The sequence below is a fragment of the Mytilus trossulus genome, chromosome 8 (genome assembly GCF_036588685.1).
Source record: "Mytilus trossulus isolate FHL-02 chromosome 8, PNRI_Mtr1.1.1.hap1, whole genome shotgun sequence".
Lineage (NCBI taxonomy): Eukaryota > Metazoa > Mollusca > Bivalvia > Mytilida > Mytilidae > Mytilus > Mytilus trossulus.
This window is the reverse complement of record NC_086380.1, coordinates 58,260,382-58,283,345: the sequence shown is the minus strand read 5'-3', so window position 1 is coordinate 58,283,345 and position 22,964 is coordinate 58,260,382. Positions and strand designations below refer to the sequence as shown.

Sequence of the window (22,964 nt, the reverse complement as noted above, 5' to 3'; positions counted from 1 at the left end):
ACACAAAATCCGATCAGAATCTGCATACATGGTATCTAAGGTCAAATTACAGTAAATGGGCAATGTCACTATTTTTTTTATAAAATTTGCAGGTAACTTTGGCTAGTTGATTTAAAACTGGAAAAAAAAAAAAAAAATACATCTATCTTATTTATCATTTGTAATTTTAATGATTGAATTCTTTCAAATTAATTGAATATTTGAAAAGGAATCACATAAAATTGGGGAGAACTTGTCAAAATTTTTCGTAAAATCATTAATCAAGATTGATCGTAAAAAACTTGATGTTGTTGATACAAAACATGTCTGTTTTAATTATATGAATCAATAATACAGTCCTTCACCTTAACAGTGAAAAAAAGTTTTTAATATTGAAAACTTACCCAGAATTTGACCAGATATATTGTTATAATGTCCTTTAACCTTCTCTGTATGAAAGGGTCTCTTTTAAAATCAAGATTGGCTAATCCACTAACAAACTAAAATAACAAGTATGTTGTTTGTATAAAGATACACAGAAAAAAATAATCTTAAGAAGGTATGTATATATATGATATATAAGATTCAGAAAAATGTTTCTTTAAACAGAAAAGTGATAATATTTCTCATCTTTCTATGTAACATTTTGTAATTTGATAATAAGAAAAATAATTCACCAAACAGTACAATGCATAAGGCATAACATCATTAAAAGCTCGTGCCTAGCAGATATGAAGACTTTAAGTTAATGCATGTTTTATAATGCATCATCTCAAAGTACAGCAGCATAAACAGTGTAACCTGCCTAATCCGACACCTGTGTATTCCAACATCCTGCTTTAACAGACACATTTTCATGGACCCAAAATAAACTTATCTTTTTGCAGAAAAAAACTGAGTTTTCCTACGCCCTGCTACATCAGACATTTTTTTCTGGTCCCACAATGTGTTTGAAATCACAGGTTACACTGTATTGTTTTAACAAAACCACTTTATACTTATAATACAATAGCTCATTAAAAATTAGTCCTTTACAGACACAGCAAGAACTGGGCTCAGATGGATAGTCAATTTTTGTCAGTATGACCTCGTAAGTACCAATTGTAAGTGGTCCATGATAATTCATAATTATAGATGACCTTGAACCTACCAAGTGTAAGTGATCTCTAATGATTCCCAAGAAGACAGGACTTGTTGGTTTATCTTTCTTGAACAATGTGTGTGGTACAATCATTGTGTTTATAATGTCAGGCAGTGGACAGTTGGGTTTGGACTGAAATAAAAGATAATAACATTGACATGTTCAACTGTAGTTAATTAGAAACTTTTCCATATCATATGCAGTTACTTAAATATAAAGAGATTATTGATATGAAATGTATGCAATATCTGGCCTTCATATACATAATGGGACCAACCCATACCTGCCAACTTTTGAATATGCCCATGGGGGTTTTAGGGCGCGACAACAATTTCAAAGGTTACAATTCTTTGCGACGACTATTTTGCCCGTGCTATTTTGTGGTCTAGATAAAAAGTGTCATATTTGTAAGATGAGCTTACATGCCCTTTTCTTAAGTTTATTTTCATGATTCTAGTTATTATATCAGCAGAAATATGAACATGTAGCTGTATGACCAGGAATTATTTTCATGTGTAAGGATACTAAGTACATGTAGTTGTTGACTTTTCCAATTTAAAATTATACACAAAGAAGGACCTTTATCAGGTTGGGAACAACACCTAGGGATACCCCCTCAAATGTTAGAACATTAAAAACCACTTTTTCAGTACAAATGAGCACACATTCATATTATTTGAAGAAACATTTCCCAAAGAACTATACATCTTATGATCTATCTGGTATTATATGGTCAACACATGTCCAAGAATTTTGATATGTTCTTGGCCTTATATCTTCTTTATTATTCAAAATAATTGGACAATTCATTTAGAAAAGCTGTTCCAAATATAATGTCAGAATTTCCCATTTTTATGTGAATAAAATAAATCTACAATTTTCTATTTTCTATTTTATTTTTTACAAGAGTAAAGTGACCCCTTGACTAAGGGTAGTCCCTCGTCTAAGGGATTTATCATGTTGATGTTGGGGGGTGGGGGTGGGGGGGGGGGGAGGTCCATGTGAAAAATAATGAATAGTACATTATACTTTAATTGATTTGGTAATTTAATTGAATACATAATTAAAATTATGTTACAGCAAGTGTAATGTCAATAAATTAGTGAATGAACTACTATTTATTATCTTCATGGTAGTACTGCATCATTGAAGTTTGTCAAACAGCCATGCTTTTATTCTTATTCTGCGCAAAAACCTCCTTGCAGTTGAAAAATCATTTGCCATGTTCACGATTTTACCAAAAAACCATTGCAAACAGAGGAATACAACACAAGTTCAATATCTAGCATGTTAAAATAATCTTGAGAGAAAACGTTTTTGATTGGCTGATTAATTTGATCATGAGAAACATACAATTTGATTGGCTGACACCATTGTCCTCCATTGGACACAGTTCAAAATCGGGAACAACAATATTTTTCGTGTATATTTTCGCCAAATCGTGTTTTAGAGGGTTTTTCAGGAACATGATCGTGCAATCGTGACAAAGGGTCAAAATCGTGTAGTACACGCCTAAATCGTGAAAGTTGGCAGGTATGCCAACCCTTCATTTGCCATGCATATAAGGCTATCCTAATTATATACAAACTAACACTAGCCCTAAATATTAAACCTAAAACCTACACAAAACTACAACTTATCTCTGAAATACAAGGTTCCTAAAAATACAAGACAAATTACTTCCTAGAGTAACAATAATGCATCAAATCATTTTTACTTCCTTTTACTTTAAGAGATAACACAAAATAGAATTCTGGTGTATGGAATATCACAAAATTTTACACATCAAAATCTACTAATAAGAAGCCATCAAAATGAATACCTTGACATACAACAGGTTAGCACAACACTTGATAAGGTAGCCTATAACAGAATAAGCTGTAGATAGAGTATCCATTGGTCGGAATGTCTGTAAGAATGGCGTGACGTGGCGATGAATATCCTTCACATAATCTGTCACTTGGTCACGAAGTTCTATCTTCTCTTTCCAATTCTACAACAAAGCACAGCAAGGTATTACAAAATGGTCTGAATACAAATCTTTTGTACAACTTCTGAAAATGCATCAAATCCTGGGTAAGATGCGACGAAAAACATTCATGGGACAGGCGGACAGACAAACAGAGGTACAACAGTAAAGAAGGGTATAACTCTATTTTTAAATTTGAATTTATATTAGAAGATAGCTTTTATTTCAATTCATTTTGTTTTTGTAAGACCTGAGCTAAGAATGTCATACAAAGATATACTTTTGCACTGTATAGCCATGGCAAATTATGTATGTCCAAAAATGATAGACAAGGTATTAAATTAATTTTCTTGATTCTATTTTTCCAAACTGTACCTCTAATTTATCATACAAGTTCTGTATAGCTTTGAACACATGGAATATGATCTTGTCATGTTCGTCTGGTACAATGTAGCTGGCTTTGTTTAAGATACCTTGTACAGCTGGTAGATTCAGCATGCTTCTGAAATCAAAAGAAAAAGAAAACATTTTAAACGTAGTTTATTCAAGCAGGCACTAATACAGCACACCTTCTATCCAGGTGTGTATCAATGCAGTTTGATAGTTTTTTTATCACTGAACTAGTATTTATATGTTTAGGAGCCAGCTTAAGGATGCCTCCAGGTGGGGACATTTCTCACTACATTGAAGACCTGTTGGTGACCTTCTACTGTTTTTTTCTATGGTTGGGTTGTTGTCTCTTTGACATATTCCCCATTTTCATTCTCAATTTTATTAATCACTAAGTCTGCACCATTATTTGTATATAACTAAAATGTTAACTTGTTTTAAAAAAATAGGCCACTGAAGTTGTTCTGATGAAGCAGGCACATATACAACAAACCTTATCCAGGGTTGCATTCAATACCGTAGCGGCTACACAGGGCTACATAGATTTATTTATGAATGTGTAGCTAGCCTAGCTGCAACATAAATTTATATTGATAGCAGCTATGTAGCTGCTACCTAGCCGCTACGATTTTGAACACGACCCAGGTCTGTACCAATGTATTTTGATAGTTGGTCATGTGATCACATTATGTTATATACCTGTTCAGAGCCTGAAGTTCTTGTGATGAAGCAGGCACCAATACAGCACACCCTATCCAGGTTTGCATCAGTGACTTTTGATATTCGGTCATGTGATCACAATATATTATATACCTGTTCAGGGCCTGAAGTTGTTGTGATGAAGAAGGTACCAATACAGCAAACCTTATCCGGGTTTGTATCAATGCAGTTTGATAGTTGGTCATGTGACCACAATATATTATATACCTGTTCAGGGCCTGAAGTTGTTGTGATGAAGCAGGTACCAATACAGCACACCTTATCCAGGTTTGAATCAATGTAGTTTGATAGTTGGTCATGTGACCACATTAAATAATATACCTGTTCAGGGCCTGAAGTTGTTGTGATGAAGCAGGCACCAATACAGCACATCTTATCCAGGTTTGTATCAATGCAGTTTGATAGTTGGTCATGTGACTTGATAAAAGGTCAAGGGCATTATCAACTGTAACAATGTGACTGAGGTATCTGCATACAATACTGTAAAATAATTTATCATTCGATAATTTTATGTTTAGATAAAAAGTATTGAGATTCTTTTGTAGATGCCTTATCACTGTACATGACTCATTTATGTATTTTAACAGTTGAGTAGTACAATAAGAGTGAGGGGGGATAGGACCTTTATCGGAACTCCGGGATCGGATGTTTTTAAGCTCGGGATTTCGGGATTGACCCTTTCGGGATCCAGGAATTCTTGTTTTCGAATTTGGGGACGTCGGGATTTACTTTATTTAAATTCGGGACCTCGGGATTTCTTGTTTTTAAGCCCGGGATTTCGGGATCAGGACCCCTCCTATCCCCCTCAAGAGTGACATACCAGCTGTCACTAGGGAAGCAGATATAATTAACCCATTGAGGAGAATTTAATTTTTCCTTTGATTTATTGGTAGATATAAAAAAAAGAAAATGTGGTTGGATTGCCAAAGAGACACCTCCCCACAAGAGACAAAACGACATAGAAATTAATAGCTATAGGTTGCAGTAAGGCCCTCAACAATGAGAAAAGCTGATACTGCAGAAATTTACAACTGTGTTCATTTTGCTACATCTTTAGTTTCCTCTGTTTTAATGACTTGTACTTTCTTAATTCTTCATTCTTCATTTTTGCCATGGTGTGGTCTGTTTTTCTTTATTAACAGTCTTTAATAGTGTAAATCAGAGATTATAATTTCTTATAATTACATCCAGAAAATATGAATATCATGAAAATAAATCAATGCAAATTTAAATGCAAAATTAAGTATCCATGAAAAAAAATATTATGATACAAAATTATCTTTTTAAAAAAATAACAAGTGTACAGTGTATATTTTTGTACTTACTTTTTATTTATATTTTCACAGTTCAACATCAACTTCATTACAGTGAAATAATCGTCTGGTTTACTACAAGAACAGAATAATTATTTTTCATATTTTATCAACATTGTTATGATATCAAAACAAATTCCATTTTAATATTCATACACATTGTTAAACAGCATTCAGTAGACAGGACTACTTTGGAGCTCAATATCGCAAAATAAATAAAATCGCATTTGAGTCTAAAATGACAAAATCGCAAAAATTTCTGAATTAACATTTTTCCTCATGAGCATTGATAGGGACAAAAGTTATCAAATATAAGTTTTTTTCTCAGTCCAACCACCTTTAAGGATGTACTAAGGTGAGGTTAGGTAAAAATGAAAAATGAAAATTGATACTATAACCTAGTAGAGCATCAATTAAAGATAAAGATAATTAAGCTAAATATATTGATAGATCATGGACCTGCTTTTCAAGATATTTGAGATTTAAAATATGGTGGGAAAAGGCTGACTCAGACTTTTACCTTATATTTGCATCTGTATTATTTGGGTCTCAAAACATAAGAAAGAAAGAAAGAAAATCAAGAATCTTCTCAAATTTTGGTAAATGACCTTTCAAGAGCTATTAAAGTCTTATATGAAAAAATAAATGTGTGTTATGGGCCAAAATATTTTACATTGTTTTGTATGGAAAAACACCAAGGAGTCCGAACATTTTACACAAATTATAAAACCTCACCTAAGTACATCCTTAAGCTAACATGTATCTATATCTTAAATTATCCTATACATACCAATCTAATGCCAATAATGAAATCTCAGCCAATATGTCTGCTAACTGTACTTGTGCTGTTTGACTCTGACAAAGGTCTCTAACAGGTGGATAGATGTTACAAAATACTGCATTGTGGAATACTGAAATAGTTAACATGTTGTCTCAAATCAGTAAATGTATTTGAATGTTCATCTTGTTTGTGTTCATAGTGCATTGTCATAAGCAACTCAATGGGTATTACATTTGAACCAGGATCTACTTAATTACCCTTTCAGAGCACATGAGATCATTAACAGGATATTTTTTTTCGGTGGGGGGGGGGATGCTCTGAACCTGCTCAGCCTTAAATTAGTTTCTATGAAGTTTTTGCTGGTTAAATTTTGCCACTTTGTTGGTTTTTACAAAACTTATAATTTTTTTAACTACCAAATTTGTACAATTTTGTTTTTTAGTAGACAATATATTAATAGTGTTTTGTGAAAAAGTTGGACACTCAGAAGTATTTCATTGTTAATTAATAAATACAGTAGTATGTTAACATATTAACCATAATACGAAATTTCAGAAATCCTTGTAATGAAGTTCCTGAGAATAATGAAACAAAAATTTTCAACTTGGATGTCATGTGTAAAATAATATAAGTGTTCGGTGGTAAACAGAAAGTTGCTTTTTGATGAATATGAAAACGCATCACACAGGGTATAGCTGACTTCTATTAACCTTGAAAACAAATTTCAAAAATCTTTGTAATGTAGTTCCTGAAAAAATTGTGATGAAAAATATTCATGGGCAAAATGGCTGGATGGATGGACAGATGGACGGACAAAGCTAAAACAGAATACCCCCACTTTTTTAAAGAGAGGGTATAATAACTAATGGTTCCATAAGTACTACCTATTTTAACACAAGAATTCATGGATAAATGTTTTTCCACATCATGTAACAAATCTATACCAATATTGAAGTGTTTACAAGTTTTTTTTAATTCTAAGAGACTAAATGAACAGGCAATACCTTCAGCTTGTTGGAAATTACCACTTGTAACGTTAAACACATCTCTCTTATCTGTTAAACTTGTCTGCCTACAATAAACAAGTAAGAAGATTTACTACAGAATAATAGTATGTAAAACAAAATTCAACAAATGAATACGAGATTTTTATCATATTTTCTGTATTTGATATTTGAATCTTTATTATAATTTTTACAATGCGTAAGATAATGCACAACATTACACAAAACAGTAAGTCTGTGAAAATAATTTTGTGACAAATATTTCTTCTCCGAATTCAGGACAACCATCATAATTTGTTATTTAGAGTAATACCCAAGTATTCAGTTCGATCAATAACAGACCATTGGTTTTATTCTTGATTATTGTTTTGAATATTTTTATGTCTGGGCCTTTAATAGTTAACTATATGTATGGTGTGGGTTTTGCTCATTTTTGAAAGCCATAAGGTGACCTATTATTGCTTAAATCCATGTTATTTGGATTCAGTTGAATAGTTATCTCATCAGCATTTATACTACACCTTCTTATTTTATATTGACAATTTCATGTAATTCATTTGCTATTGATTTTTTTTTTATTAAAATGAAGACAGTAGTTGTTGTTTGTTTTTGTAATTTATATGTGTTTCTTGTTTCTCGTTTTTTGTATAGATTAGACCATTGGTTTTCCTGTTTGAATGGTTTTACACTAGACATTTTGGGGCCCTTTATAGCTTGTTGTTCGGTGTGAGCCAAGGCTCTGTGTTGAAGGCTTATAATGGTTTACTTTTATAAATTGTTATTTGGATGGAGAGTTGTCTCATTGGCACTCACACCACATCTTCCTATATCTATATGTTACACAAGTATTACTGGTTATAAAGTTTGCTGATCCTAGACTATAGTGATTCTAGCAATAAATTACAGTTCAACTACTGTAAATTCAGAAATTATTGCAAGGTTTTTATTATTGAGGAAAAAAGCGACAGAGTTGGTAAGCAATAATTTAAACTCGGATTTTGAAATATTTTGTGCGGATTAAAATGACAAAATCGCAATAATAAATGCACGCAATAATTTTTTATTTTTTTGTGTACTATATATGAGAAAGTACCTGACTTTACTAATAATATCCTGTAATCCTGATATTACTGTTGGTACCTCATTATTTCTACATGTCTTTAACAACTTAGAGTAGCCTTCTCCTAAAAAAGTACAACAGCAATAAGATCACCTTTTAAGGTATATCTAGTTAGAAATTGTAAGGGATAAAAACTAGAGGCTCTAAAGAACCTGTGTCGCTCACCTTGGTATATGTGAATTAAACAAAGGAAGCAGACAGTTCATGACAAAATTATGTTTAGGTGATTGTGATGTGTTTGTACATCTTACTTTACTGAACATTCTTGCTGCTTACAATTATCTCTATCTATAATGAACTTGTCCATGTAGTTTCAATGGAAAATGTTAGTAAAAATATACAAATTTAATGAAAATTGTTAAAAATTGATTATAAAGGACAATAACTTCTAAGGGGGTCAATTGACCATTTTGGTCATTTTTACTTATTTTTGAGTCTTAAATTGCTGTACATTATTGCTGTTTACAGTTTATCTCTATCTATAATAATATTCAAGATAATAACCCAAAACAGCAAAATTTCCTTAAAATTACCAATTTAAGGGCAGCAACCCAACAACGGCTTGTCCCATTCATCTTAAAATTTCAGGGCAGATAGATCTTGACCAGATAAACAATTTCACCCTCAGATTTGCTCTAAATGCTTTGGTTTTTGAGTAATAACCCAAAACTGCATTTTACCCCTATGTTCTATTTTTAGCCATGGCGTCCATCTTGGTTCGTTGGCCGGGTCATAAAACACAATTTTTTAACTTAATACCCCAAAGATGATTGTGGCCAAGTTTGGATTAATTTGGCCCGGTAGTTTCAGAGGAAAAGATTTTTGTAAAAGATGATGAAGATTTATGAAAAATGGTTAAAAATTGACTATAAAGGGCAATAACTCCTAAAGGGGTCAACTGACCATTTTGATCATGTTGACTTATTTGTAAATCTTACTTTGCTGAACATTATTGCTGTTTACAGTTTATCTTCATCTATAATAATATTCAAGATAATAACCAAAAACAGTAAAATTTCCTTAAAATTACCAATTACAATGGGTTGTCTGATTGATCTGAAAATTTCAGGACAGATAGATCTTGACCTGATAAACAATTTTACCCACGTCAGATTTGCTCTAAATGCTTTGGTTTTTGAGTTATAAGCCAAAAACTGCATTTTACCCCTATGTTCTATTTTTAGCCATGGCGTCCATCTTGGTTCGTTGGCTGGGTCACAAAACACAATTTTTAAACTAGATACATCAATGATGATTGTGGCTAAGTTTGGTTTAATTTGGCCCAGTAGTTTTAGAGGAGAAGATTTTTGTAAAAATTAACGAGGACGGACGCCAAGTGATGAGAAAAGCTCACTTGGCCTTTTAGGCCAGGTGAGCTAAAAAGTCCATTTATCAAATGATATGCTGATGACGTTTGAAAACATCTCAAGTTTAAGTTCAGAGCAAAAACTCGATCTACACGCTTTCGGCCAAGATAACATTTCTGATATATATTAATATGTTTACGAATTAAAAATTATTTTAATGGGTAAATAGACAATAAAAGAGTACATATTGGCTATAACATTACAAGACAAAGTCATATTTTATCAATACTATGTCATCAATTTATTAGATGTTGGTTCAAATGTTTTTCATATAGATCAAAGTGATGTTGCTACATTTGAACTTAATCCTGGCCACCTCCCTAATATCTGCTATTAGAATACCTTACATCTAGGTATAAGGAGTATATATCAAACCCTTCAACTATTTGAGTAAAGCTCTAAACCCAGACATTTTTTTACATTTATTAGTGCCATTAATAAATTAATCAAGGACCATAACTCCAGAGTAGTAAGTACAATGTACAAAGTGTCAACATCAAACTTCTACAATTTTCTTATCAGAAACAACAGCTGGTTTATTTTTTAAAGATGTTGAAATGTTCTCAATGTATTGCCTCGGAATGTCTAACTAAAAACAAAAATTTTCAATTTTATTCAATTAAAGAAGGCCAATATCTCATCCTAGTGACAAAAGCGAACAGTAGCATAAGCAATGTTGACCACTATTTTGTCATCAGAAACAATATATCAATGATGATGATGGACTAATTTGTAAAAGTAAACCATTATAGTTCAAAGTACGGCATGCATGGGCTCACAACAAACAGCAAGCTATTAAGGGCTCCAAAAATTATGAACCACGTCAGCTAATGACAACCACTGAACATAAGGTTCCCGACTTAAAACAAATTTAAATATATGTAGTGGGTTCAAATGTTTTAATAAGTGCCAACCTTCACCCTAACCTGAAACAAGAGTGTAACATCATAACACAGAAATAATAGACCTGATTAAGCATTAAAACCTGGACCTCCAGCTCTTTAGGCATGCAAACTATCACATGCACACAACCATCCATTCAATTTATAATATCTTTTTAAAAAGATTTAGTAGTTACATGTATTGCATGAAACCAGTTGAGAGTCGTGGTGTAGTGGTTAGTGCATATGACTACTGACACAAAGGTTCCTGGTTCGATTCCCGTTCGGGATGAAAATTTCAGGACCTCAATTTTAGGCTCTCCATTGACACCATTTGCGAGTATGGTCTTAAGGAAACGATGATAGTCCATCGGAAGGGGACGATAAATGGCTGACCCGTATTAAGAGAGAGCCATATCTCTTGCATGTTAAAGACTACCTTGTAGATTTCGAAAAAGAGTAGGCTAATGCCGCTACAAGGCAGCACTCGCACCCACAAAGTGGAAAGGGATTAATATAAGTTGCAAAAACTTGTTTACCAGTCTACTATAAATAAATATGTTTAAACTAAACCAGTGTGAAACCATCTTTACTACCCCAAGTTGATACCCATTTAACTATATTTTTTTGTCTGTTATAAACATAAATTTACTAATTTTTTGTCTGCTATAAACATAAATTTACTAATTTTTTGTCTGTTATAAACATAAATTTACTAATTTTTTGTCTGTTATAATCATAAATTTACTAATTTTTTGTCTGTTATAATCATAAATTTACTAATTCTTTGTCTGTTATAAACATAAATTACCTATCAGCAAATACTGAGATAAACAGACATCTTTTGAAGAATCAAATATTTCTTGTGTTCCATCTAAATATACATTGATCAACTTCCATAAACTATGTCTAAAACCTGGATCCGATTCAAATACTTCAAATTCTCTGAAAAATATAAACATGAAACAACTTTCCATAAACTATGTCAAAAACCTGGATCCGATTCAAATACTTCAAATTCCCTGAAAAATATAAACATGAAACAAATTCCATAAACAATGTTTAAAACCTGGATCTGGTGTGCACTTAGGTTCATATAATTAAGATTCTTAAAAATGTATGCTCTTATAATATACTAGATTATGGAGTGTGTGTCCGAGCGAGAACTGCTCTAGTTCATTACTTTAGGATTATTTTAATTTTAGTTTCTTGTGTACAATTTTGAAATTAGTATGGCGTTCATTATCACTGAACTAGTATATATTTGTTTAGGGGCCAGTTGAAGGACGCCTCCGGGTGCGGGAATTTCTCGCTACATTGAAGACCTGTTGGTGACCTTCTGCTGTTGTTTTTTTATTTGGTCGGGTTGTTGTCTCTTTGACAAATTCCCCATTTCAATTCTCAATTTTATCTCGTTATTTATAAGATGCATAGAAAAAATGTAACCTTTTCCCATATTGGTTGGGTTTTGTGTGTGTGGTGCGTTGGAAAAATGGAATTCTAAGATGTCAAAAGACAGAAAATTTGTGTGTGGATCAAACATAACTATAACACAAAGAAAGTTACAAGGCTTTTCTTATAATAAGTAATGAGAACTAAAGTGGTCTTATATTTTTCTGATAGTTTTTCCCACTAATTCTTAAATGTTACCTACTCCAGCTGCATGTCCTACAAGGGGGTCTCATTGGGGGTTTCCGATCCCGGATCCCGCTTACTGTTTTGCCAGATTCCTGTATCCCGCTTAAACTATGTACATAAGCAATTCTCATGTTTTTGTCATTTCCCCAGTCCTGCAAGACCTCATTTCCCGTTTTCACGCCAAAATAATTTGACTTTCACGTGTCACGCTTACAAAAAATCGGCAATCCTGCGTCACGCATAGATCCCAATGAGACCCACTCACAACCTTGTATACAGGAAGTGCCAAGCTGCTAGAGTCTGTTTCAGTCAATGATTATTTCTTATATCTATCAACTACAAAAAGGCAACACCTGATAAATAAATACTTACAAACAAATATTACTGAAGGCGGTTGCAATTTTAGTTGCAATGAATTTGACATCCATGTTCCTTTCTAAATATAGAAACATCAATGCAAACATGCCTTTCCACGTCATTGTTAACTTGCCCACATTTTGACGATTTACCTCTATCATGTCGTAGAATCCACATAGCTTTGTACTCTGTAACAGAAAATAACATCTACATGTATATTCATAGTAATTTTATGGATAAGTTTATTCATACACTCCAATGTCTGTGGATTATGGAAAACCTTATCATCATCACAGAAAAATTGAGGTCTTAGTTTCTTTTGTTTAAGACATGGGACTCTTCTCATACCCGTAGCCAGGGGGGGTTCAGGGGGTTCGGACGAACCCCCCCTTGAAAACTATTAAGCACTGTTAAAGTCGATGTTCAGTTCGAATTGTGACTGTTAAAGTCGAGTTTGTGAGTCAAACGAACCCCCCTTTGGAAATTCCTGGCTACGGGCCTGCTTCTTCTAAACAGAGTTTTAGTGTGGGTATACACCTTATGGCTATTTGTCAGCCATTACTGGATATCACACAGGTTCCGTAAAATTTTGACGTCATAAAACAAAACATCTGACGCCACAATGGAAAAGTGATTGTTGTGTGCTTCAAAAGGTCAAGCCGCCTGGTAGGCAGGCCGAGTAGGCTAATAGCGATAAGGTGTATTGCTTAGTCTTCGTTTTTTCTACATTGGCTAGAGGTATGAGTGAGGGTTGAGGTCTCACTGAACACTTTTTAAACCCTCCACTTTTTTGCCCCTGTCACAAGTTAATAGGAGCCTCTGACTTTTGTTAGTCTGTATAATTTTAAATTTTAATTCATTTATAGTTTTTGGAGTTTAGTATGGCATTCATAACCACTGAACTAGTATACTTTTTTGTTAAGGGCAAGCTGAATCCCCCGCCAGGTGAAGGGTTTTCTAGCTGTGATGAATCACCATTGTTGGCCTTTAGCTTTTTATTTTAGTCTTTGATCGATTTGTTGTCCCTTTGACACATTCCCCATTTCCATCCTCAATTTTATCTACCTATAATTTATATGGAGAAGACTTCATCAGTATAATTTAGTTGTGTCTCATCCATTTTGCTTAGATTTAGATTTAATTTAGCAAATAAAATATGCTTAAACTTAACAATAAAATACTGTTAGACTTACAACATCTTCTAAATCAGCGGTAAGAGCTAAACATAGAAATAAACTGGTGAAATTGTTTAGTCCTGTCTCTGTTAATTCTTGTATTCTTCTCTGGTGAAATTTGGAATATATTCTATAGAAACATTAGAAATTACTATTATATACAATCACAATCATAAAATATACTTAATTGGAATACTCGAACACGAGCCATTCATGTAAGAATATGTAGAGCAATGCAATAATGTATTTTTATAACTCATTTTTGCCTTTACTATTGCACTGAATTGGAAATTAACAAAACATAATTAGAACTATATCATGACAGATAAAGTGATTTCTTGTCAACTTTACTCTTTAAAAATCTCCATTTTTAAATAAATTGCAATTTCCAATATTTAAAATATTTCCAAGGGACTTAACTCTTTCAAAAATATTTGATCAATATTGAATTTCAACAATTGATCTGAATTTTACAAAAACATAATATGCACATCCATACCTGCCAACTTTTCAAAATGCCCATGGGAGTTTTAGCGCATGACAACAATTTCAAATGTTATAATTCTTTGCGACGACTATTTTGCGCGTGCTGTTTTGTGGTCTAGAAAAAGTGTCATATTTGTAAGATGAGCTAGCTAACATGCCTTTTTCTTAAGTTTATTTGCATGATTCTAGTTACTAAATCAGCAGACAATATGAACATGTAGCTACAAGACCAGGAATAATTTTCATGTATAAGGATACTAAATAGTTGTTGACTTTCCCAATTTAAAATTATACACCAAGAATGACCTTTATCAGGTTGGGAACAACACCTAGGGATACCCCCCTCAATGTTAGGACATTAAAAACCATTTTTTAAGTGCAAACAAGCACACATTCATAATAATTGAAGAAACTTTTCCCAAAGAACTATACATCTTATGATCTATCTGGTATTATATGGTCAATACATGTCCAAGAATTTTGATATGTTCTTGGCCTTATATCTTCTTTATTATTCACAATAATTGGACCCTTCATTTAGAAAAGCTGTTCCAAATATAATGTCAGAATTTCCCATTTATAAGTTAATAAATCTTCATTTTTCTATTTTATTTTATACAAGAGTAAATGACCCCTTGATTAAGGGTAGTCACTCATTTAAGTGATTCCTCATGTTGATGTTTTGGGGAGGGGTTCCATGTGAAAAATAATGAATAGTACATTATACTTTAAATGATTTGGTATTTGGATTGAATACATAAATAAAATTATGTTACAGCAAGTGGAATGTCAATAAATAAGTGAGTAAACTACTATTTATTATCTTCATGGTAGTACTACATCATTGAACTTTGTCAATCAGCCATGTTTTATTCTTATTCTATGTAAGAACCTCCATGCAGTTGAAAAATCATTTGCCATGTTCATGATTTTACAATTCTGACCAACAAACAGAGGAATACAACACAAGTTCAATATCTAGCATGTTAAAATAATCTTAAGAGAAAACGTTTTTGATTGGCTGATTAATTTGATCATGAGAAACATACAATTTGATTGGCTGAACACAATTGTCCGCCATTGGACACAGTTCAAAATCGGGAACAATAATATTTTTCGTGTAGATTTTCACCAAATCGTGTTTTAGAGGGTTTTTCAGGAACACGATCGTGCAATCGTGACAAAGGGTCAAAATCGTGTAGTACACGCCTAAATCGTGAAAGTTGGCAGGTATGCACATCTACATATTTAGCAAAACAACTGTGTAAAATTTCATTGGCTCACTACCCATGCTTTTGAAGTTTTTGTGATTACAAAAATTGTGGACAGACAGACAGACAAAGTGAAAACTTTAGGCTCCTGCATCCTCCGTATGGGGCACTCATAATATAACTATTTGATTTATGGTTAAAAAAAAAGCACAGTAGGACCTGGATGTATTATCTGACTTAACTGTATAGTGATTTAGAAAATTTGAAATAAGGAGTTACCTCCCCTTCATCTGTTTCCACTCCTGCATGGAATGTGTTTCTACTAAACGTCTCAGGTGATTTCCCAATAGTCCTAGGTATAACTGATAACTTGTCTCATTCTGTTTACTGAAATACAAAATGAAAATGTGAAGACTTTGACCTTTAGTGAATTCAAGGGGGGTTTCATTGGGGGGTTCGGATCCCGGATCCCGCTTTCTGTTTTGTCAGATTCTAGTATCCCGCTTACACTATGTATGTAAGCAATTCTCATTTTTTGTCATTTCCCAGGTCCTGCAAGACCTCATTTCTGTTTCAAAACACAATAGTTTGACTTTCACGTGTCACGCTTAAACCCTAATGAGACCCACTTCAAGGTCAAATTTACATTTGGTAAAATTTATCTATTAACACAGCTATTTATTTCTCTTCTTGCTTAACATGAAAATAAAGAACCTAAAATATAAGAACTAAATATAATATAAAAATTAAAATTGCATTTAATCAAAACTAAATAGCTGAATTCACTCTTAGGTGATTTGTGAAGATATAACTAAAATACAAAAAGTAGTTAAAAAATCACTATTATACTGACGTTGCTTTTTGGCCAGAACTGTACTTTTTACATTTTTCAAGTAGGTCTACAGCTGTTTTGCTGAAATATATATATTCAAGCAGTTAGAAAAATAATGTACATTATTAAATGTAAGAAAATCATCATTTGACGTTCAACGATGAGTCAAGTTGATGAACAGAAAATACTGACTGATAAGAGTTCAACTTTAGCAGAAGCAATTATTATAAAATTACCCTTATATACAAATTCATATTGACCTCTGGACAGCAGAAATAGTTCACTACAGCAAGAGTCAAGAGTTTTTACTCTATTAATTTCCACATCATTTATTTTCCTAGGAAGAAAAATCATTAGATCATATTCAAAGAGTAATTAACTACTTTTTCATATAACACAGTGAAAAATACATAGCAAAATCCATATCATATGCTGTATCAACCCAAGATACCAATATCAGCCAGAGGGCCTTTAGACCTGAGGGATGATATTGGTCGAGGGTGATATGGCATGTGATACAGATTTTGTCATGTTTTATTCTCTATGTTATATGAAAAGATGAGTAGGGGTATGATAAAGGGTGCGCATCAAAGTTGCGTGATATGGATAAAACAGAGGTTATTCATCAAATATTCAGAACTACTGTATTTACTACTATAAAGTATATGATAAATATAAGTCAGTGTTCTCCCCAGGATTTTTGGATAGCGCTGTGGTAAGCGCGTGATTTTCCACAATTCTCAGTAACTTTGTTGCGTCGCGCGGTTGGTTTGTAATTGATTTTTAATGTGTTTTTCCTATATTATGCTATTGATGTTTTCTCTTGTAATGTTGTCCTCATCATGCTCATGGAAGTTACCCTTTGTTTGCTAATGTTATTGTCTGGATATGGTCATGATAGAAGAAATGTTTTTTTCTCCATTGTAAATTCATATAATCCTCATATTATTATCTGTCTGTAAAACCCAAGGAGAAGTCTTTTCCATGGTGGGTCTATACCAGACTGCCTATGTGAAGATTTCTTATTACTAACAGGTGATGTTGCAGAACATGAAGAACCAGCAATAAAGTTAGTGTCAGCTTCTGTGAGAAAGTTTTCAATGACAAGATTGGTATTTTTTACATTTACTTTTATAAACATTTCTAGCAAAGTGCAACTTTGCAATAAAAATGAGTATAGTATTTCAAAGGAAGAAATGAACTTACCCTTTCAATAATATTCAAATATTATCAAAGATTTGCTTTAAAAAAGGCTAAAATATTCCAATTATGAATTATGAATATAAGAAATCCTATAAAAATATTTTAAAGATTTTTTTATTTTAAAGGTAAATTACCAATCAAATACATTATATATGCCAATTGAAGCAATTACCACCTTTAGAGGTTGTGTTTGATAATTATATAAACATTTGAATACGTGCCACCAGATAAGTTTGTCCAGATTTGACAATACTTCTTTTAGGTCTTTCCCTCCCAAATTATCACCCTTACTGGCTGACATAACTTCCTGTTTACACTTGTGGCCTTTTTAGCATTAAATACTATTCCTAATCCAAGCCATCCTCTGTTTACATTAAATTTAAAGCAATATTTAAATAATATATATTGATGATTGGTTGACAAATATCGATATTTCATATATATCTACACAAAATTTTCGTTTTGTCTTATTCCCTTATCCATTTGAAAAAGGGTCATGGATGGACAAGTAATCGTAATATACGGGCTTATAATGAATCCCTTGATAACAGGGTTGCTTCCTTCAAACAATTCAGGTTCGACAGTTCGGTAGTATTAAAACGAAAAAGTAATGATATAATCGTAAATGGTTTAAGCAATGGTAGAGACCACGTTGTCAGAGAAGGGGGTAACACTTCCCTTATATTTTTTAGAAATGAACTTTTCAGCACCCGAGACATGCATTAAATGTCTCTGTCCATTCCTGTCATAAGTTTCGGTATCTTTTAAAAGCGAAAAACTCGAGGAAGGAAAGGTTAATTTGGCAGTAAAAGTTTTACAAATGGCGCCATTTTGATCATTTATTGAACTGGTCCCTACGATATTTGACATGTTTGGGTGAATTAATGATCTCTCGGATAAATAAACCAGTCGATCACGTGATCGGAATGTGTTCAAAATAATACAGGATGTTTGAAATTCAAAAACAATAGCGCTGATTTTTGATTGGATAGCGCCGTGGTCTGCCCAAATACCACCGCGGTGAATTTAAATAGCGCTGAACATCGCGGCGCTAAAACGGCCTGGGGAGAACACTGTAAGTATTGGAGGGTTGAGGCATTAATACAACCATCACTGCATTCAGCTTTCATCATACACACCTAACTGTCTGTAAACTGTCTATTGATACTGTTTTCAACTGGAATGTACTGTTCTGAAAAAATAAACAAGGTCAATAAACTGTACTATAATATAAGTCTTAAGGTAACAAGAATTTCAGGAGAGAACGAAAATAAATAGCATGGCATAGCACGCTCACTTAAAACTAGAGGCTCCAAAGAGCCTGTGTCGCTCACCTTGGTCTATGTGAATATTAAACAAAGGATGCATTTGAATTCATGACAAAATTGTGTTTAGGTGATGGTGATGTGTTTGTACATCTTACTTTACTGAACATTCTTGCTGCTTACAATTATTTCTATCTATATTGAACTTGGCCTAAAAGTTTTAGTCGAAAATGTTAGTTAAAATTTACAAATTTTATGAAAATTGTTAAAAATGCACTATAAAGGACAATAACTCCTTAAGGGGTCAATTGACCATTTTGGTCATGTTAACTAATTTTTGGGTCTTACTTTGCTGTACATTGTTGCTGTTTAAAGTTTATCTCTATCTATAATAATATTCAAGATAATAAAAAAAAACGGCAAAATTTCCTTAAAATGACTAATTCAGGGGCAGCAACCTAACAGCAGGTTGTCCGATCCATCTGCAAATTTAATGGCAGATTGATCTTGACCTGATATACAATTTTACTCCCTGTCAGATTTGCTCTAAATGCTTTGGTTTTTGAGTTTTAGCCAAAAACTGCATTTTACCCCTATGTTCTATTTTTAGCCATGGCGGCCATGTTGGTTGGTTGGCCAGGTCATGCCACACATTTTTTAAACTAGGTACCCCAATAATGATTGCGGCCAAGTTTGTTTTAATTTATCCTGGTAGTTTTAGAGGAGAAGATTTTTGTAAAAGATTACTAAGATTTACGTAAAATGGTTAAAAATTGACTGAAAAGAGCAATAACTCATAAAGGGGTCAACTGACCATTTTGATCATGTTGACTTATTTGTAGATCTTACTTTGATGAACATTATTTCTGTTTACAGTTTATCTCAATCTATAATAATATTCAAGATAATAACGAAAAACAGCAAAATTTCCCTAAAATTACCAATTCAGGGGCAGCAACCCAACAACGTGTTGTCCAATTCATCTGAAAATTTCAGGGCAGATAGATCTTGAACTGATAAACAATTTTACTCCCTGTCAGATTTGCTCTAAATGCTTTGGTTTTCGAGTTATAAGCCAAAAACTGCATTTTACCCCTATGTTCTATTTTTAGCCATGGCGGCCATCTTGGTTGATTGGCTGGGTCACGCCACACAATTTTTAAACTAGATACCCTAATGATGATTGTGGCCAAGTTTGTTTTAATTTGGCTTGGTAGTTTCAGAGGAGAAGATTTTTGTAAAAGATTACTAAGATTTACCAAAAATAGTTAAAAATTGACTATAAAGGGCAATAACTCCTAAAGGGGTCAATTGACCATTTTGGTTATGTTGACTTATTTGTAGATCTTACTTTGCTGAACATTATTGCTGTTTACAGTTTATCTCTATCGATAATAATATTCAAGAAAATAACCAAAAACAGCAAAATTTCCCTAAAATTACCAATTCAGGGGCAGCAACCCAACAACGGGTTGTCTGATTCATCTGAAAATTTCAGGGCAGATAGATCTTGACCTGATAAACAATTTTACCCATGTCAGATTTGCTCTAAATGCTTTGTTTTTTGAGTTATAAGCCAAAAACTGCATTTTACCCCTATGTTCTATTTTTAGCCATGGTGGCCATCTTGGTTGGTTTGGCGGGTCACGCCACACATTTTTTAAACTAGATACCCCAATGATGATTGTGGCCAAGTTTGGTTTAATTTGGCCCAGTAGTTTCAGAGGAGAAGATTTTTGTAAAAGTTAACGACGACGGACGACGACGGACGACGGACACCAAGTGATGAGAAAAGCTCACTAGGCCTTTCGGGCCAGGTGAGCTAAAAATGCAATACCAATTTGCGGGAAGCTTTGATTTGTTCCTGAGAAAATTTTGATGAAAGGTTCATGACACAGACTGATGGACGTACTGAAACATGTGCCATGACAGACAAGTGTAAACATGTATACCCCTCCCCACCCCCTTTTTCATGTGGAGGATTAATTATACAACAAATACACTGTTTTTTTTTTTACCTTTCTCTTTCTTTCAGAGCACCTTAGATCACCCCCAGTTGTGCTGTTCAGTCTTTAGTCTCCTATGTTGTGCTTTGTGTTCTATTGTTTGTCTGTTAAAATATTTTTTCTTTTTTTTAGCATTGCCACTCTATTTTTGACTTTTGAGGTTGAATGTTCCTCTGGTATTTTTCACCTCTTATTTATACCATTTTAACTTTTACATCTTACCATTCGTTTGTAGAAATAATCCCAAAATATCACTAGTAGATTTATATTTGGTTCCCAGATCGTACATAACTGCTGACAACATCGTAAGTAAAAACGTAGGTCTAATTCATTTACTTCTCCCTGTAAAAGTACTTGGCTTGTAACTTATATTTAAATCATTTACATTGACTATATATATAATTTTGTCTTAACATCAGCCCAACAATGTTAGATCTGTAAATTTTGCAGAATTAAATTTTTTGTTCTTCTCTGGCAGGGATTCAAGCTCATGCAACTGATATATCTTGGCACCAAATCCCCTTGCACTGTGCCAAAAGTGCTAGACCACTTGACCACCTATACTCTATATAGCAATTTTTTTAAAGGAAAAAAACATATTAAACTCTGTTTGATGAAGCCTGCCTTGCAGGCGAAACATGTAGACCATAGCAAATAAAATTGCAGACCATTTGAAGTGTTTTGAGTATTATGAAAATAAATATGTTGTAAATTCCATGATTATGATGATAGAAAAATATATACAGGAAAAAATGCAGTAAATAGTGAATTGTTGCAAACACTAGCTACAAGATTAAAACAGCTTGCAACTTGTGAAGATAATTTTTATATACTTATTAGACTACTAATTTTACAAGGTATACACTATAAACACTGCAAAAAAGTTTCCCACAAGATACCAATTTTCTTTGATTGAGGAAAATTGTATTTTTGTAGATATCTAATTTCAGGGAGTTGCCTTAGTCTGTATACAAGTCTGAATAAGACAGGAACATTCAAATGTGTGGTTTACAATTAAACATGAAATCCACACCCTATCTTAGAATTAACAACTCTTAATATATTTTTTTTACCTTGAACTTTAACAAAATCTAAATAAAATGCAAAGACAGATATTTGATTAATTTGAGTACCTCCAATTCCCCCTATCCCCCCTCCCCAATATGATTCATTAGGGATCAAACTCGTAGCAAAACATTACAAATTGAGTTCAGTTCAATTATATATCAGAATCTCTGAAAATGAGTAAAGCAAATTCAAATATTCCAGCTGAAGCAGGTTCGGCAAAGTCTACACGAATTAGCAATTATCTACAACCCTGAACCATTACTTATACAGATAACAACTCACCTTATTAACAACTTTCTTTATAACAGCATTTACATCATAATAATTACTAGCTGTTACAATCTGGAAAAAAAATACAACTAAGTTTTAAATGAAGGACATTGGAAAGTATATTAAAAGATGGTATCAGAAAACATATACTGACAACATTTGTTTTTGGATGACACTCACTGTTTTCTCTTAAGAACAAAATTTTGGGGAGGGCTATTTCTTACTTTATCATCCTCCTTGCCTCTAACCACTATGGCCACATTAGTAATCATCCAGATACAGAATTTACTGTTATCATTCAAAGTAATGTTATCTACTGGTGGGTACATGTATACATCACTGTCTAAAATAAACAAAACAAAAAAATTTCAATTTCTCTAATACTGTATAATATCCGTTCTAAAACAATTCGTTTGTAACAATAATTTTCATTCAATGTTGTAAAATATTTGAAGAGTTAGAGTCCACGTTCTACCAGTTCATGACTAAAAAAGCCACCATTTTGAAATCCAATTTTTTTTTGGTATTCTATTTCTAAAACAAGAAACAAGAAAGTCACATTTTGTGTCTCAAAATCTTTTTCATATGAGGCATTAGACTGGAGATAGCTGTATTGTATTTAAAGCTTGGTCTTTGTAAAACCTGATTTTACTGACACAAATATATGTTTACCTATTTCTGCACGTTTAGCAAACTCAATAATTTGCGACATTAAAACTTCATTTTACATAGGCCAAGTTTGAAATACGATGGAGTTATCTCCTAACTGACAAATATTATTGCACATT

At 32.9% G+C, this 22,964-nt stretch overlaps 1 protein-coding gene across 1 annotated transcript in view; it reads right to left on the bottom strand.

Annotated features, from left to right (window-relative positions):
- The window catches only part of LOC134727800 (protein MMS22-like), a 30,487-nt gene that overhangs the window by 4,991 nt on the left and 2,532 nt on the right, over positions 1-22,964 (bottom strand). The window contains exons 5-22 of the mRNA XM_063592190.1: positions 22,401-22,519; positions 22,189-22,248; positions 21,061-21,180; positions 18,707-18,759; positions 16,386-16,445; positions 15,812-15,919; positions 13,854-13,965; positions 12,676-12,848; positions 11,477-11,610; positions 8,391-8,481; positions 7,298-7,365; positions 6,303-6,423; positions 5,525-5,587; positions 4,521-4,679; positions 3,465-3,591; positions 2,943-3,113; positions 1,130-1,252; positions 384-479 (exon numbers count right to left, since the gene is read on the bottom strand). Coding sequence (XP_063448260.1) covers positions 384-479; positions 1,130-1,252; positions 2,943-3,113; positions 3,465-3,591; positions 4,521-4,679; positions 5,525-5,587; positions 6,303-6,423; positions 7,298-7,365; positions 8,391-8,481; positions 11,477-11,610; positions 12,676-12,848; positions 13,854-13,965; positions 15,812-15,919; positions 16,386-16,445; positions 18,707-18,759; positions 21,061-21,180; positions 22,189-22,248; positions 22,401-22,519 — 1,958 coding nt within the window. The remainder of the gene's footprint in view (positions 1-383; positions 480-1,129; positions 1,253-2,942; positions 3,114-3,464; positions 3,592-4,520; positions 4,680-5,524; positions 5,588-6,302; positions 6,424-7,297; positions 7,366-8,390; positions 8,482-11,476; positions 11,611-12,675; positions 12,849-13,853; positions 13,966-15,811; positions 15,920-16,385; positions 16,446-18,706; positions 18,760-21,060; positions 21,181-22,188; positions 22,249-22,400; positions 22,520-22,964) is intronic.